The sequence below is a fragment of the Centroberyx affinis genome, unplaced genomic scaffold (assembly GCF_046629955.1).
Source record: "Centroberyx affinis isolate AG114_WGS23_722 - 3 ecotype Tasmania unplaced genomic scaffold, CSIRO-AGI_Caff_v1 ptg003919l_1, whole genome shotgun sequence".
Classification (NCBI taxonomy): Eukaryota; Metazoa; Chordata; class Actinopteri; order Beryciformes; family Berycidae; genus Centroberyx; species Centroberyx affinis.
The window spans coordinates 152,319-165,311 of NW_027281753.1; the positions used below are offsets into that span (position 1 = coordinate 152,319).

Consider the following 12,993-nt stretch of genomic DNA (forward strand, 5'->3'; position numbering starts at 1 on the left):
GAGACAGACACACACAGGTCTCTCTTTAGCTGGATTACATTCACACCTCGGGTTAAAATACGTCTCATGCACCCACGCTGGAATCAGATCTTTCTTTCCCTCCCAAAACAAATTGTCACGCACGTCTCTTCCCCTCATACACCCTTCTTATTTTTCAAAACAGAGGAAGAGATCGTTTTAGACAATATGCATATCGTGCGCAGCAGTGGAGGAGAGTTTACTTAGTTTATGTCCGTTTCAAGAAGAAGAAGAAGAAGAAGTTTTTTTCTGTTTCCATAGCTCCTATGTGGATTGAATGTGGACGCGTTGCATTTACACTACTTCGGTAATGTGATCAAAAGACACCTCATTGGATTTGGATGATCAGATATTCAATGTGTCTTGAGTGCATTCCCACTTGGACTTTATGTTTTATTTGGATCACAATCTGAGCACCCAGGACGCATGTTAATGCCAGGTGTAAAGGAGGTCAAAAAGTCAAACACACAGGCACACCCCAGTACCTACCATTGGCCAAATCACTGAATTAATAGCATGTTAGTAAGATAACACATGAAGAAATGTGAATGAGCAGCTCATGTCTGTGTATGATAGTAACTGCACTCACTGTTTTGCTCTCATAGAGGCTGATGGTGTAGCTGTGAGCCACGAATACGTAGCGATTCCTCCATTTTCTGTTCTCTTCCAGGTACTGAAACAGATTCCCTGAGAAGATGCACCGTCCCGCAAGAGGATCCTAACACAGAGAGATATCACAAAGAGAACAACAGACAATTAGCACTGGGATAAAATCATAAAGAATATTTTTGTATGTGGGTTGTGATATAGGGAAGCATAATCGGTGCATTCATCAGGTAATAACGAGAACTTTAGATTTAATTAAACTCTGAATTTCATTAATCTTCTGAAAATGTGATTGCCCGGGGTAAATCATTTATCCTGCACATGCATCAGTGTAATGAACCTTCGCTCAGTCAGCCTCTCCTCGATGCTGCCGGGGTCTCGAAGCTTAATTGGCGTTCCCAAACGTGTGGGGGCGGAGGTTTCACCCAAGAACACACAAATGTTTACACGGCACTACACACCACCCACTTTGTTTTTAGATTTCCTGTCTTAGATCAAATAATACTGTAAGTCAAACAACTCGGTCCCAGTGAGGAAGGAAGGAATGAGGGTGGGGGAGTGGGGGGAGGAGAGAAAGAGGCGCTTGTGTTTGAAAGTAGATTGGTTAACTAGATGGCTAATTAGCTGGAGAATGTGAATTTCTCACAAATCCGCATGAGTGACTTTATCCCACCAATGTTCCCAACACCCCTGATGTCATTTATGTCAGGGAAGAGCAGAAAGAAGAGCTTATCCTTGAGATAGGTAGTCCGTTTCCTGCACACGTCAGAGGTCCTGAGTATGTTTGTCGGCCGATAGCAGCTACTGTTTTTTTGGCAGACAGGTTACAGACTTATCCAAAAGGCAGAAACAGCCAGCCACATTCTATAGAAAGCTGAGATACTAGCTCTAAGATTGAAAGTCTCCAGTGAGAAAAAAAGTAAATTCTTGAGCTGCATGCATAATGTCCAAGTCTCTAAATCCAGTAAAGAGAGAAGAGACTAAAAGCTTGAAATTTAAAAAGTCTTCATTAAGAGCTAGTATCTTAGTTTTTTGTAGATTTTAATTATATTCCCAATGAGCACCAATAAACCTAAGGACTGCACTACGTTTTCTTAATCGAGTCCACCAAGTGTTACTTCTCTCAACCATCAAAATTCTGTTCAGTCTCTCTGCAGGAACTGGTAGCCAGGCAAATAAAATGTTTAAAATGTGTGTGCCTGTGTTGGGTGCACATGCGCATGATTTTGCATTTGTGTCACAAGCGGCTCCCTGCTCTCCACATTCACAGGGAGGAGAACAGATGAGGGAATCGTCCATAACAGCGTTCCAAACAGCGTCACTGTTCATGTGTGAAATGTGCTCCACTTTCCCTCCAATGACTCGATGGTGGAAGCTGCAGCAGCTGAACGGCAAGTCTGTATGGCAGCGTGCGTCCTAAAGGCTCAGACTGGTGAACTGAACACGACCCGCTCATGTACTGTAAATGTTATGGGACATAAATGAGGAGAAAAAGATGTGATGTTGCAAAATGAAAATGTGGATAAATTGGGATATTGCAGTCAACAACCAAAAAAATGGGAGGAAGACAAAAAATGATATAGATGGGTAAAGATGGAGGCTAGCTCATTAGCCATGCTAACATACTGGTAGGGAGACGCCAAGAATGAGCTCATTCATGCAAAGGACACAGCATGGCATTCTGCCAGCTTAACAATGTCCACATCAATAAAGAGTGATCTTATTATCTTTTTTTTCTGTTCTATCTACTCTCTTAGTGTGTATATTTATCTGAATTGTTTTTGGAAATCACTTTGTAACAGTTGATTTAAAAAGTGCTATAGAAGGCAAGGCAAGTTTATGTATACAGCACATTGTACACAAAGGCAATTCAAAGTGCTTTAAACAAGGTATTTAAGACATTAGATAAGAAATACAGGATAAGATAAATAAAAACAAATAAATAAAAAGTGATAAAGTGTATACGAAGAGAGAATAAATAAAGAATTAAAATGCATAAAAAGAGAATAAAGTTTTAAGCCTAGTTTCAAAAGTGGTCAACATTGGCTTTATATAAATAAAGTGTATTACTATTTTTATGTACAAATGGTACAAACGAGGGTGCAAAGTTGTGTATTGTGGCGATCAAGAATGCATAAAAAAACTATTGTAAAGATCGCCAGATAGGAAGTTGCAGCTAGATTCATGTGAGAAAGTTTAAAAAGCTGTGGAGCAGATTGTGATCACTATAATAACATTTCAGATTGGCCAGTAAATCAATTTCCAAATGACATCAGGGAACATAAACAGTTGTTGTTTGGTAAGATATCTCATCTCTAACAGCAAGCTGCATCAGTGCGGATGGAAAGTTTCATATCCAAACATCTGTGACATTAAAGGCACCAAAACAAATATGTTTGTGGTTAAATCCTCCGCAAAATAAGTATACAGGAACATACTGAAATGGAGTCACATGTTGAAGCCACATTGCACAGCTTGTTTACATCTCGCTTGTCATGCTGTATGTAAAAGTCAGGTTTACACTGGATGTGAAAACTCATTTGGAACAGAGTGGAGGAACTTGCCTTTCTGTGAAGGAGCTGCGACTGCGGCCCCCCTCCGCCTTCGATCTCAAAGCGGACGCTGTTGAAGAGGGCGACCGCATACTGCTGTTCATATATATCACCAAACTCTCTCATTACATCCCCGGTCCGAGCTGCAGAATGAGAGAGACACACAGGCACACACACACACACACACACACACACACACACACACACACACACACACACACACACACAAACATCAGGAAATATGCATGCTACAGAAAAACTCTGTGCCAATGATGACAGTAACAACACTATCAATACTGATAAAACTATATTTCTATAGCACTTTTATTAAAGTTACAATAGAATACATAACTTCATAGTCTATGTATAGATTTTCTAAAACAAGATGACGTTCTTACTGAAAGACAAACACATTTCTTATGCGGAAATTAATGCAGTCCTGTAGTAAAATACTAAACACTAACACTTAATGAAGAAAGCTTGTAAAAATTAGTAAAAGTTCAGTTTGGTTCTGACAATATAACCCAAGAAGAGAACAAAACAAGTGTCTCAATTGCCCTTGCACACTCCTACATGAATGTTAGAGGACAATTTTATCATTTTTTATTTTTTTATAAATTAGGTAACTGTAAGAGGAAAACAGATGGGGAGTAGTTAAGCACTGAAGGTTCACTCTTCTGTGACGACAAGATTACTTACACTTATGAAGTCTCACACAAAAGCAAGAGCCTAAAAGAAAGGACGTAACCTTCATAAGCTCTATCAGTTCTCTATGTAAAGTGCCGTGTAATAAAATGTAAATGTCTTGTCTTTTAGAAAGAAAAGATAAGTTGGGAGTTGCCTGTCAAGTATTATCAGTACAATTACAACACACTCTATATCATGGCAGTCTGGAATGGCTCTCTCATAAGGAAAACTTTTAGGATGGAGAGCTTTTGCATAGCTGCAGCATAGTCAAGTCAAACACTTTGTTCAAAGTTTGTTGAGAGACACGTAGCTTAAAATGTCTGTCAGACCTACTTCCAATAAAAGTAAACTTACGATTTAGTAGATCTTGAAACAAGGTGCAACCCAACACGCCCAAAACCACATGTGGAAAACCACATGTGGTTTTTGGACACGTGTTTTGGTTTTTCACATGTGATTAAAAGCACATGTGAATATTCCCACATGTAATCTTAAAAGCACATGTGATTCAACATGTGGTTATCCACATGTGATCTTGAACCACATGTGGTTTTTGGACACATGTGTTTTGGTTTTTCACATGTGATTCAAACCACATGTGAATATTCCCACATGTAATCTTAAAAGCACATGTGATTCAACATGTGGTTATCCACATGTGATCTTGAACCACATGTGGTTTTTGGACACATGTGTTTTGGTTTTTCACATGCGATTCAAACCACATGTGAATATTCCCACATGTAATCTTAAAAGCACATGTGATTCAACATGTGGTTGTCCACATGTGATCTTGAACCACATGTGTTTTTTGGGCACATGTGTTTTGGTTTTTCACATGTGATTCAAACCACATGTGAATTTTCCCACATGTAATCTTAAAAGCACATGTGATTCAACATGTGGTTGTCCACATGTGATCTTGAACCACATGTGGTTTTTGGACACATGTGTTTTGGTTTTTCACATGTGATTCAAACCACATGTGAATATTCCCACATGTAATCTTAAAAGCACATGTGATTCAACATGTGACTGTCCACATGTGATCTTGAACCACGTGGTTTTTGGACACATGTGTTTTGGTTTTTCACATGTGATTCAAACCACATGTGGTTTTTGGACACATGTGTTTTACATGTTGGTTTTTCACATGTGATTCAATTCTTTATTTTCACATGTAAAAAAAAAATCATTTCACATGTGAATAGATACAATGTACAACACATGTGAAAGTGTAGGTTTCACATGTGAAAGTGCAGGTTTCACATGTGAAATGGAAGATTTCACATGTGAAATGGAAGATTTCACATGTGACTTTTTTCTTTTTTTTAAGACGATATTTTTGGCATTTCCCCCCTTTTTTTAGAGAGTTTAAATGTTGAGAGAGACAGGAGAGACTGGAAGAGCAAGCAAGATGACATGCAACAAAGGTCCCGGGTCGGATTCAAATCAAAGATGTTGTGTTTACATGGTATGCTCCTTAGACCACTGAGCCTCCAGAATGCCCCCATTTAATAACAACACAGCAACATGCTGCCCAAAGTCCCTGAAATCCCCAAAATGCCTGAATCCCCACCAGCTGCAGAAGCTCTGCTCTGTATCTTCCCCTGATCTCTGACCTCCCTGTGGAGGAGGGGGGGCAATCAAAATTTACCTATGTGGATCAATAAAGTTACATCATTATTTCCCTGTATTACACACATCCTTTCCACCACTTGACTCAGCGTTTCTTGCCCACCCAAGCCTGCAAGCTCCATGAATTGTTTTTTCAGTGATGCAGAAGGGAGAATGTGTCACAGTGAGAGCGGATCAGTGTGTTTCACTCCATCAGCAGCAGACGCTGTTGACTATGAGCTGTTTATGGAAGAGGCAACACAGGAAGGAGGGAGCAGGCCGGCTGCAGGAGAGCAGGAAGGAAAGAGCTGACAAGACAGGATGGGAAAGGGAGAGAATGTGGAGGAGGTGGGACAGGGACAGAGGCTGGACAACCACAAATACACACACACACACACACACACACACTCACACACACTGAGCTGAAAGCTATGCTCCCTAAAAGATTCCATTAAACACACTCCAGTCGTATCCACTTCAGTCATGAAGGGGAGCTGATGACAATACAGGTTGAAGAAGGATTAATAACATCATTACATATGCAGGTTGTATGACCAAGCTTTGATCAAACCCACAGAACTTAATTTAAAAATCTAGTCAAGATCCCAAGGTTTCCAATTATACCAAATATGTCAGGCTTAATTACAGGGAAATGTGTATAAAATGATGCATCTAGAATTTTTCCATTTGATGTAGTGGTGCAGCCATAAAAAATGGCATCTTGGGTTTGAATATTTCACTCAGTATAAGCAGCTATAGCAATGAAGCATTGGAACGAGCAGATACAGAACATGTATGTGACTTTGTCATACAGTATGGGAAAAAAAAGTTTCAAACTTTGAAGCTACTTAAGAGGGAATTTAAGGGGAAAGTCAGGGTGCAAGGGGTTAAAGTGGCAAGAGAGGATGCAAGTCAGTAATAATAGGCCAATACTGTAGAGTCAGTTGGCAATAGTCCTGCATGTATTGCAGTATGCACTTTGCACTTCAAGTTAGGTCCTGCTGTACTTGCTCCAGGTCTGTATAGACTGTGAAACTCTTTAGGTCGTCAGTACATCACTTCACCAATGAGGCAATGAGGATACAGGTTGAAGAAGGATTACAGAAGGATATGGAGGCAACTGGAACAAGGACTGTGAGACAACTCAGTAATAATAGGCCAATAGACACTAAACCCATTGTTCATAAATATCCAGGCTATCATCCATGCTGGTTTTACTCGTAAAATATCTCTTGTACCAGCATGCTGACGCTTGAACGCTTCGCTGAGTCAGTCACTGGTCTTCAAGCTCGCTAAGAGAGATGAGGGTGTCGCATATCTCTTGCTAAATCTCTGACAGGTTTTTGTCATCCATTACCTGCCTCCATATTAAGACTCCTAAAACAACTAATATTCTTTCTGGGGGAAATAATAATCCCTAGTTATAATCCAACATTTTGCTTTCAATCATTTTGTAAGTATAGGTCTCAATTTTTGATAGATAGATATTGCATTTTGGAATTAAACTCTTCCTATCCTGTGTGAATTTCCGACAAATAAGAACAAATGCGCAGACACACATATATAGATGCAGACACACACACACATCTGCACTCACACACACAGGTGAATGGAAGCAGCAGCAGGTCTTATTCCAATCTGCCACACTGTAAAGTGAGGTTTGGCTTGAAGACAGGTATAAAAAAGCTCAGACCCAAAGGCTAAACTTTTCTAATGTGATTGCAAGCTAACTTGCAACTAGCTAGGTAGAGCAGTGTTCACATTCACATTTACACACATTTACGCAGCAGTAAAACAGAACAATAAGCTTAAATCCACAGCAACTAGACAAGAGATATTCACAAATATTCACTTGTCCCTCAAATCTTGACGTATACGAAAGAAGTGCTAGATGATAATATAAGAACGAGACAGACATTTTCTTTTTATGTGACAGCAGCAAGATCAGCAGAAGAGGACAGTAGGAGGGAGAGGGGAGTGGGATTAAAGTTTGAGGAGGAGTCCAGTGACTGTACAGGTGTTGAGTCTCAGGTGTTGAGTCTTAGGAGAGCTGGTTGAGAAGGGCGAACAGTTCTTGTGAAGGAGTTGTTTAAGGTGGCGATGGGTGGTCTTGGGTCTATTTCACAGGGGAATGTTTTTGATCTTCTGGGTGTGCAGGGTCAGTGGCGGTCCTTGCTGCACTTTTCCCTTAGAACAAGAGGAGGCGCAGAAGATCCAAACTGTGATGGAGGATGTTAGGATGTTTTCAGAATCAGAATCGCTTTGACTCAAATTTTGTTGACATGTTGACTGTTTTCATTTTTGAGTTTATCCAATCAGGTTTTGAAAGGGTTTCATCAGCCCAAGAGGTCATTTTTGAGAATTTTCTCAAACCATACAGGACCATGTAATCCTTTAACTGAAGTGAAAACATGGATATCACCAACATTGCAGTTATGAGGTTTTCACACAACAACAGGGATACTGTATGTCCCTGTGGTGCACCAGCTCGGGGTCCCAGCCACACAAACTGCCCTGAATCTGCCAGGAACTCAAACATCCACCCATAGACTGAGTTCAGTCGGTACAGTTTGCAGTGGAGCACGTGTGGTACAACAGTGTTGAACTCAGAGCAAGCAGTAAATAAACAGGATCCTGGTATAAGCCGGGGGCGTCCGAGTGGTGCAGGACACAGTGTGGACCCATGTTGACTGCATTATTCACTGGTCGATTTGCCCTTTGAAGGCCGGGTCTGTGACACATTTGGGAATGGACAGTAAGATCTTCATTATTCGGTGCTGCTAGCCTGCAGACAAATAAGCAGGTGACCTTTTCTCTATTGATCACAACAACAGTTATGGATGATTTGATATTTATTGGGAAACTGCTTGTGGAGTGGAAGCAAATGAAGCTGCTGGCAAGGTTAAAAATGTCACTAATAACCAGACATAACATAACTATCTATGTGTGCACACATATGAGAATGTGTGTGTGTGTGCGTGCATGTGAGTATATGAATGTGTGTGTGTGTGTGTGTGTGTATGTGTGTGTGATATTGTGTCTCTGTTGCGTCTGCTCATAAGGGAGGAGATCATTTTGTAAGAATGTGCTTTGACAACAAGTGTGATGAAATCACCTTGTTTGAGGTACGAACTCTAAACAAGACTCCCTAAGCAGAAACGCTGAATTGCCTGTCTTCCCACACACACAAACAGACACACACACACACACACGCACACACACAAGGCACACACATGTGCACCCCCTCAATAAAGAACAACTGGATGAGTGAGAGCTGAATAGCACGGAATATACTGTTCTCTCAGTGTTCAAATAAAAATGAAAGGCTGAACACTAATCCTCCTTTCTTATTTGTATAATAGGTGTAAGTAAATAGACAAGAACAAAATGAAAGACAAGGTAAAGACACGCTACTGTCATTTCTACTGCAGACAGATAGACAGACAGACAGATAGGCAGGCAGACAGACAGACAGATCCATTGAGAAAGACAGCAAGACATAACTAGAGAAAGAGACACATGCGAGAGAGAGAGAGAGAGAGAGACAGAGAGAGAGAGAGAGAGAGAGAGAGAGACACATATACAGTGGGAGAGAGAGAGAGACAGAGAAAGAGAGAGAGAGAGAAAGAGAGAGAGAGAGGTGGGTGAGAACCAGACAGCAGTTTTGCCTAATAATCCCGAGGCGTGTTGCTACCTGCTTTACTCCAGCAGCTTCACTCAATATCTTCTTCTCTCCCTCCTTCTCTGACTCACCTCTTTCTACATACTCTCTCTTTCTCTCTCTCAACCAGACATTACAGACAGAATATGCGGCAAAAGAAATCGGTAATCTAGCTGTAAACCTGATACAGTGGTTGGTATGTTTAGCTCCATGGGTACAGAGGATGGGTTCAGTTCCTACTGGGGCCACCCACAGTAAGAATGCACTCATGCCACTGTAAGACATTTCGGATAAAGGTGTGCAGTGTGCAGCAAGTGGCACATGTGATGTTAAATGAATGCTTTTTAAAACATTGTTTCCCACAGCTTGAGTTGTGTATCAGATAGACACCACAAATTGACTTCCCAAATACTTTTCTGACACAATTACATGTTAACAACACTCTTTGAGCCATATGCACGGTACAAAAGTCTTTCCCACTGGTTCTGAATCTTCTTTTCTGCCACCACTACAGAAAAATACAAGAAATAGCAGGGAAACTTTGGTTGTCGTATTCCTAAATAATCTCTGAACAGTTGATGACCGCTGTTTAGAGAGGATGAAATGGTGTGTCAGATGTAGGGCCCAGTCCCTGCAGTGTGTCTTGGGATACACAGCAAATACGGTGATATATTTTCATGCATAGCAGATGTAAACAGAGAAATAAATGCCAAAAAGAGGCTACTTCTTCTGCTAGAGTTACCTTCCTTCCTAGCAATTATTTTCTGCTTCTGGTTCACATAAAATGCAGCACCAACGCACAGATATACTGTGAGTGTCTGGAGATAATCTTTGGTTTCCAGAATTGGTTTCCACATGCATGCCAGCAAGCACGCACACACACACACACACACACACATGCGCAATTCTGAGGTCGGAAGGACAACCTAACCCGACCCAAACTAACCCTAACCCAGACAACTCTTTGTGGAAAAGCACAAGTCTCAAGTATCTAACCACCAACTCAAAAATAAATACGAATAAGGCTTCTTCATTTTCATAAGTTGTTTTCAACGCTGGACACATCGCTGCAGCTCTGCTACTTCTAGAAAATGAGCATCTGATATTCTGTCCCATCGAACTATTCCAGTGTTTCCTCCTCCGCTCACACTCTGTTCCCATGCTTTGTTGAAATCATCACATGAACCCACATAATTCTCAGTGGGAGGCGAGGGCAATCTGAGACTTAAATAGTAGTCAGACCCAAACTTACACAAACATGCTCCCCGTTGGGAAACCTAGTTATTATCTCTGAGAAATGGGCCTGCAGACTTCTGGGGCACTCTGCAAGTGGAGCAGGCCGTCAGCAGCATGCAGAGGAAACATGCACTTGATATAAATTTGTCCCAAAATGAGATCCACCATTTGGAAAAAAAAAAAAAAAAAAGTGACACCACTCCTCTTACAAATTAAATTAAATCAAATGATGGTACAGGCTACTTTTTAAAGGGGTTTGGGAAACTCGGATGAGTTTACAAAATGAATTTACAGACTGGAACCTCTATATTTTATTGAATGATTCACATAAATAAACGTTTCAAATGCAAACGTGTAAAAAAAAGGAAATGTGGATAAGGGAGAAATAGATTGGAAACCAAATAAAGTACTTCCTCACGAATAGGAACAAGCAATCCTATAATACTATGATACATTTTAGGGGGATACTATCACAGAAAAAAACTCTTATAGTGAAACACAGGAGATAAAAAAAAGAAAAGAAAAATCAACCCTAAAGCATCATAAAGTGATTATAAACTACGTATTGTTATTAAAGTCCCTATTGGAAACTGACTTTCGAGGAACCTGTGGGATGCTGTCTAAGGATAAAAAAGAAGAAGAAAACAAACCGCCTGACGGGACTTTATCTTAAATAGCTGCACACTCCTCTCTCTTACCTGTGATCATCTCTCGCTTGCTCTCATCCAGGTGAGAAGAAACGACGTCCCCCATGGTCAGAGCGACAGGTGAGCCTCGAGCCTCAGAAATGCGTCCCCAGGTGAAGGGGGGGCTGACGGGCGTCCAAGCAGCTTCAACTCAAATGTCTGAACTGAGCTGATAGCCTCAAAAAAAAAGAAGTTCCCTAATCTTCCACTTCCTAAATCTTTCCTCCCCTTTTTGATGCACACAGTTACTGGCGCGCTGCTTGCCTGTGTGTGTTTTAATCCTGCAGAAGAAGAAGAAGAAGAAGTCTCGAGGTGTGGTAACGTATAGCGGGGACGCAGCTCGAGCCTGAGCTGGCGGTAAACTCCTCTTCCAGTCAGTGAGGAGGAGGTTGAGGTGAACACTGGTGTGCTTCATGCTGACAGGAGGACACACCCACTGGGAGTCATCACTCGTCCAACGTGTTTAGTCGGGCCTGCCAAGGGTGTGGCCAGGGCCAGCCTAATAGTAACACGATAAATATTTCATATTTATGGGCTATTTTTATAGTGCAGCTTACCTGAGGCGAATTAGCACGCCTTTCAAATCTGAAATGGATTAAATGAAACACCGAGCCTCATTTGTTTCTCATATCAATCACCTAAAGGCTCTGTGGCTTGATTTTTCTTTATTTTTTCATGATCCTTTTCTACTCTAGTACTCTGAGGGCCAATCAATATTTTGTAGCCCGAGACAGTTTTGCAGTGTGAGCAAAACCATTTCCCCCCCTGACCCACGGGGGCGAGGTCGACGTTTCTCTCCGGGAAGAAAGACTCATACTGCCCCCGTGTGGAGAGAAAAAAAACACACACACACTCACACTCTTTACTGGTCTTGCTGCTAAACGGGCCTAGTATCCACTGCGGAGAACGTCACTCATATCCCCCATCACAGTGAACCTGTGATACATATCCTATTAATTATTGAAAGTGTTAAGCTTTGCTCTGGGATAATAGACAGAACAGACAGGTGTGCATTTATTGAACTTCAATTGGGAAATGTAGGCATATATACAATTTTCTAGCTGGTTTATGACAAATTCCTAAATATCACTATAATATTCCTGTAACACTCCTTAGCTGTAATATTAAATATACCTAATTATTACTAGTAGTGTTACTTTAGTGAGACGTTTTAATCTCCTATGGCATCACTATAATATTCGGATAATAATTTTTTGTTTTGTTTTGCAGTTATAGGCCTATTTGCATGGCATATTTCTAAAATGTATTATAGCCTATGATTCCTTTTTTTCATAAGGGATTTGTGAATAATATTAGTCTAACTTCTATTGAGAGACAAAATTGGGCTATTATACATAAACAGGATATAAAGAAGGTTCAGTGTAGGCTATAAATGCAGGTAGATTGTAGTAAAAGTTGTATTATAAGACGCAGTTGTAGCCAAATGGCCAGCACTAATAAGGGATGATGCGGAAGGATACGCAGTGACGTTTCCAACTGGAGGCTCCTCCGCAGTCAGCAGCGATGTGAGGTGTACATACATATTGGCTGGAGCGAAGAGGCAGAGGAGGAATACTGTGAGGAGAGTGAGAGAGCGCGAGAGAGAGCGAGAGAGAGGGGAGGAAAAGGGCGAAAACTCGGTCCAACACTCAGCAGCATCATGGCACCTATTGGATTAAAGGCGGTGGTCGGCGAAAGTAAGAATGCGCTTTCTTATCCTCATTTGGGTTAGAATTGATGAGATGCTTCAGTGTGGCGATGGACTGTGTGCGCACATGCGGCTGCGTTTTTTTTTTACCCCCCTGCAGGATGCGGATGGCTGTTCGTTCATCTGGATGATGATGATGGTGGTGTTGGTACTCCATTGTATCCCGTTGCAAACCACAACCGCGTAGTGAGCGATCTTTAGATGGCCCGTGGAGGCTGAGCC

The 12,993-nt window shown here is 41.2% G+C and overlaps 2 protein-coding genes across 3 annotated transcripts in view; one reads left to right on the forward strand and one right to left on the reverse strand.

Moving 5' to 3' along the window:
* The window catches only part of LOC139663123 (protein Niban 2-like), a 41,781-nt gene extending 30,357 nt beyond the window's left edge, over window positions 1-11,424 (reverse strand). For both annotated transcript variants that reach the window (XM_071541668.1, XM_071541667.1), the window contains exons 1-3: window positions 11,076-11,424; window positions 3,189-3,319; window positions 608-736 (exon numbers count right to left, since the gene is read on the reverse strand). In XM_071541668.1, the coding sequence (XP_071397769.1) occupies window positions 608-736; window positions 3,189-3,319; window positions 11,076-11,130 (315 nt within the window). In that variant the 5' untranslated portion in view covers window positions 11,131-11,424. The remainder of the gene's footprint in view (window positions 1-607; window positions 737-3,188; window positions 3,320-11,075) is intronic.
* Window positions 11,425-12,647: 1,223 nt separating this feature from the next.
* LOC139663128 (syntaxin-binding protein 1) overlaps window positions 12,648-12,993 on the forward strand; it is a 29,179-nt gene continuing 28,833 nt past the window's right edge. The window contains exon 1 of the mRNA XM_071541672.1: window positions 12,648-12,760. Within this exon, the coding sequence (XP_071397773.1) occupies window positions 12,724-12,760 (37 nt within the window). The 5' untranslated portion in view covers window positions 12,648-12,723. The remainder of the gene's footprint in view (window positions 12,761-12,993) is intronic.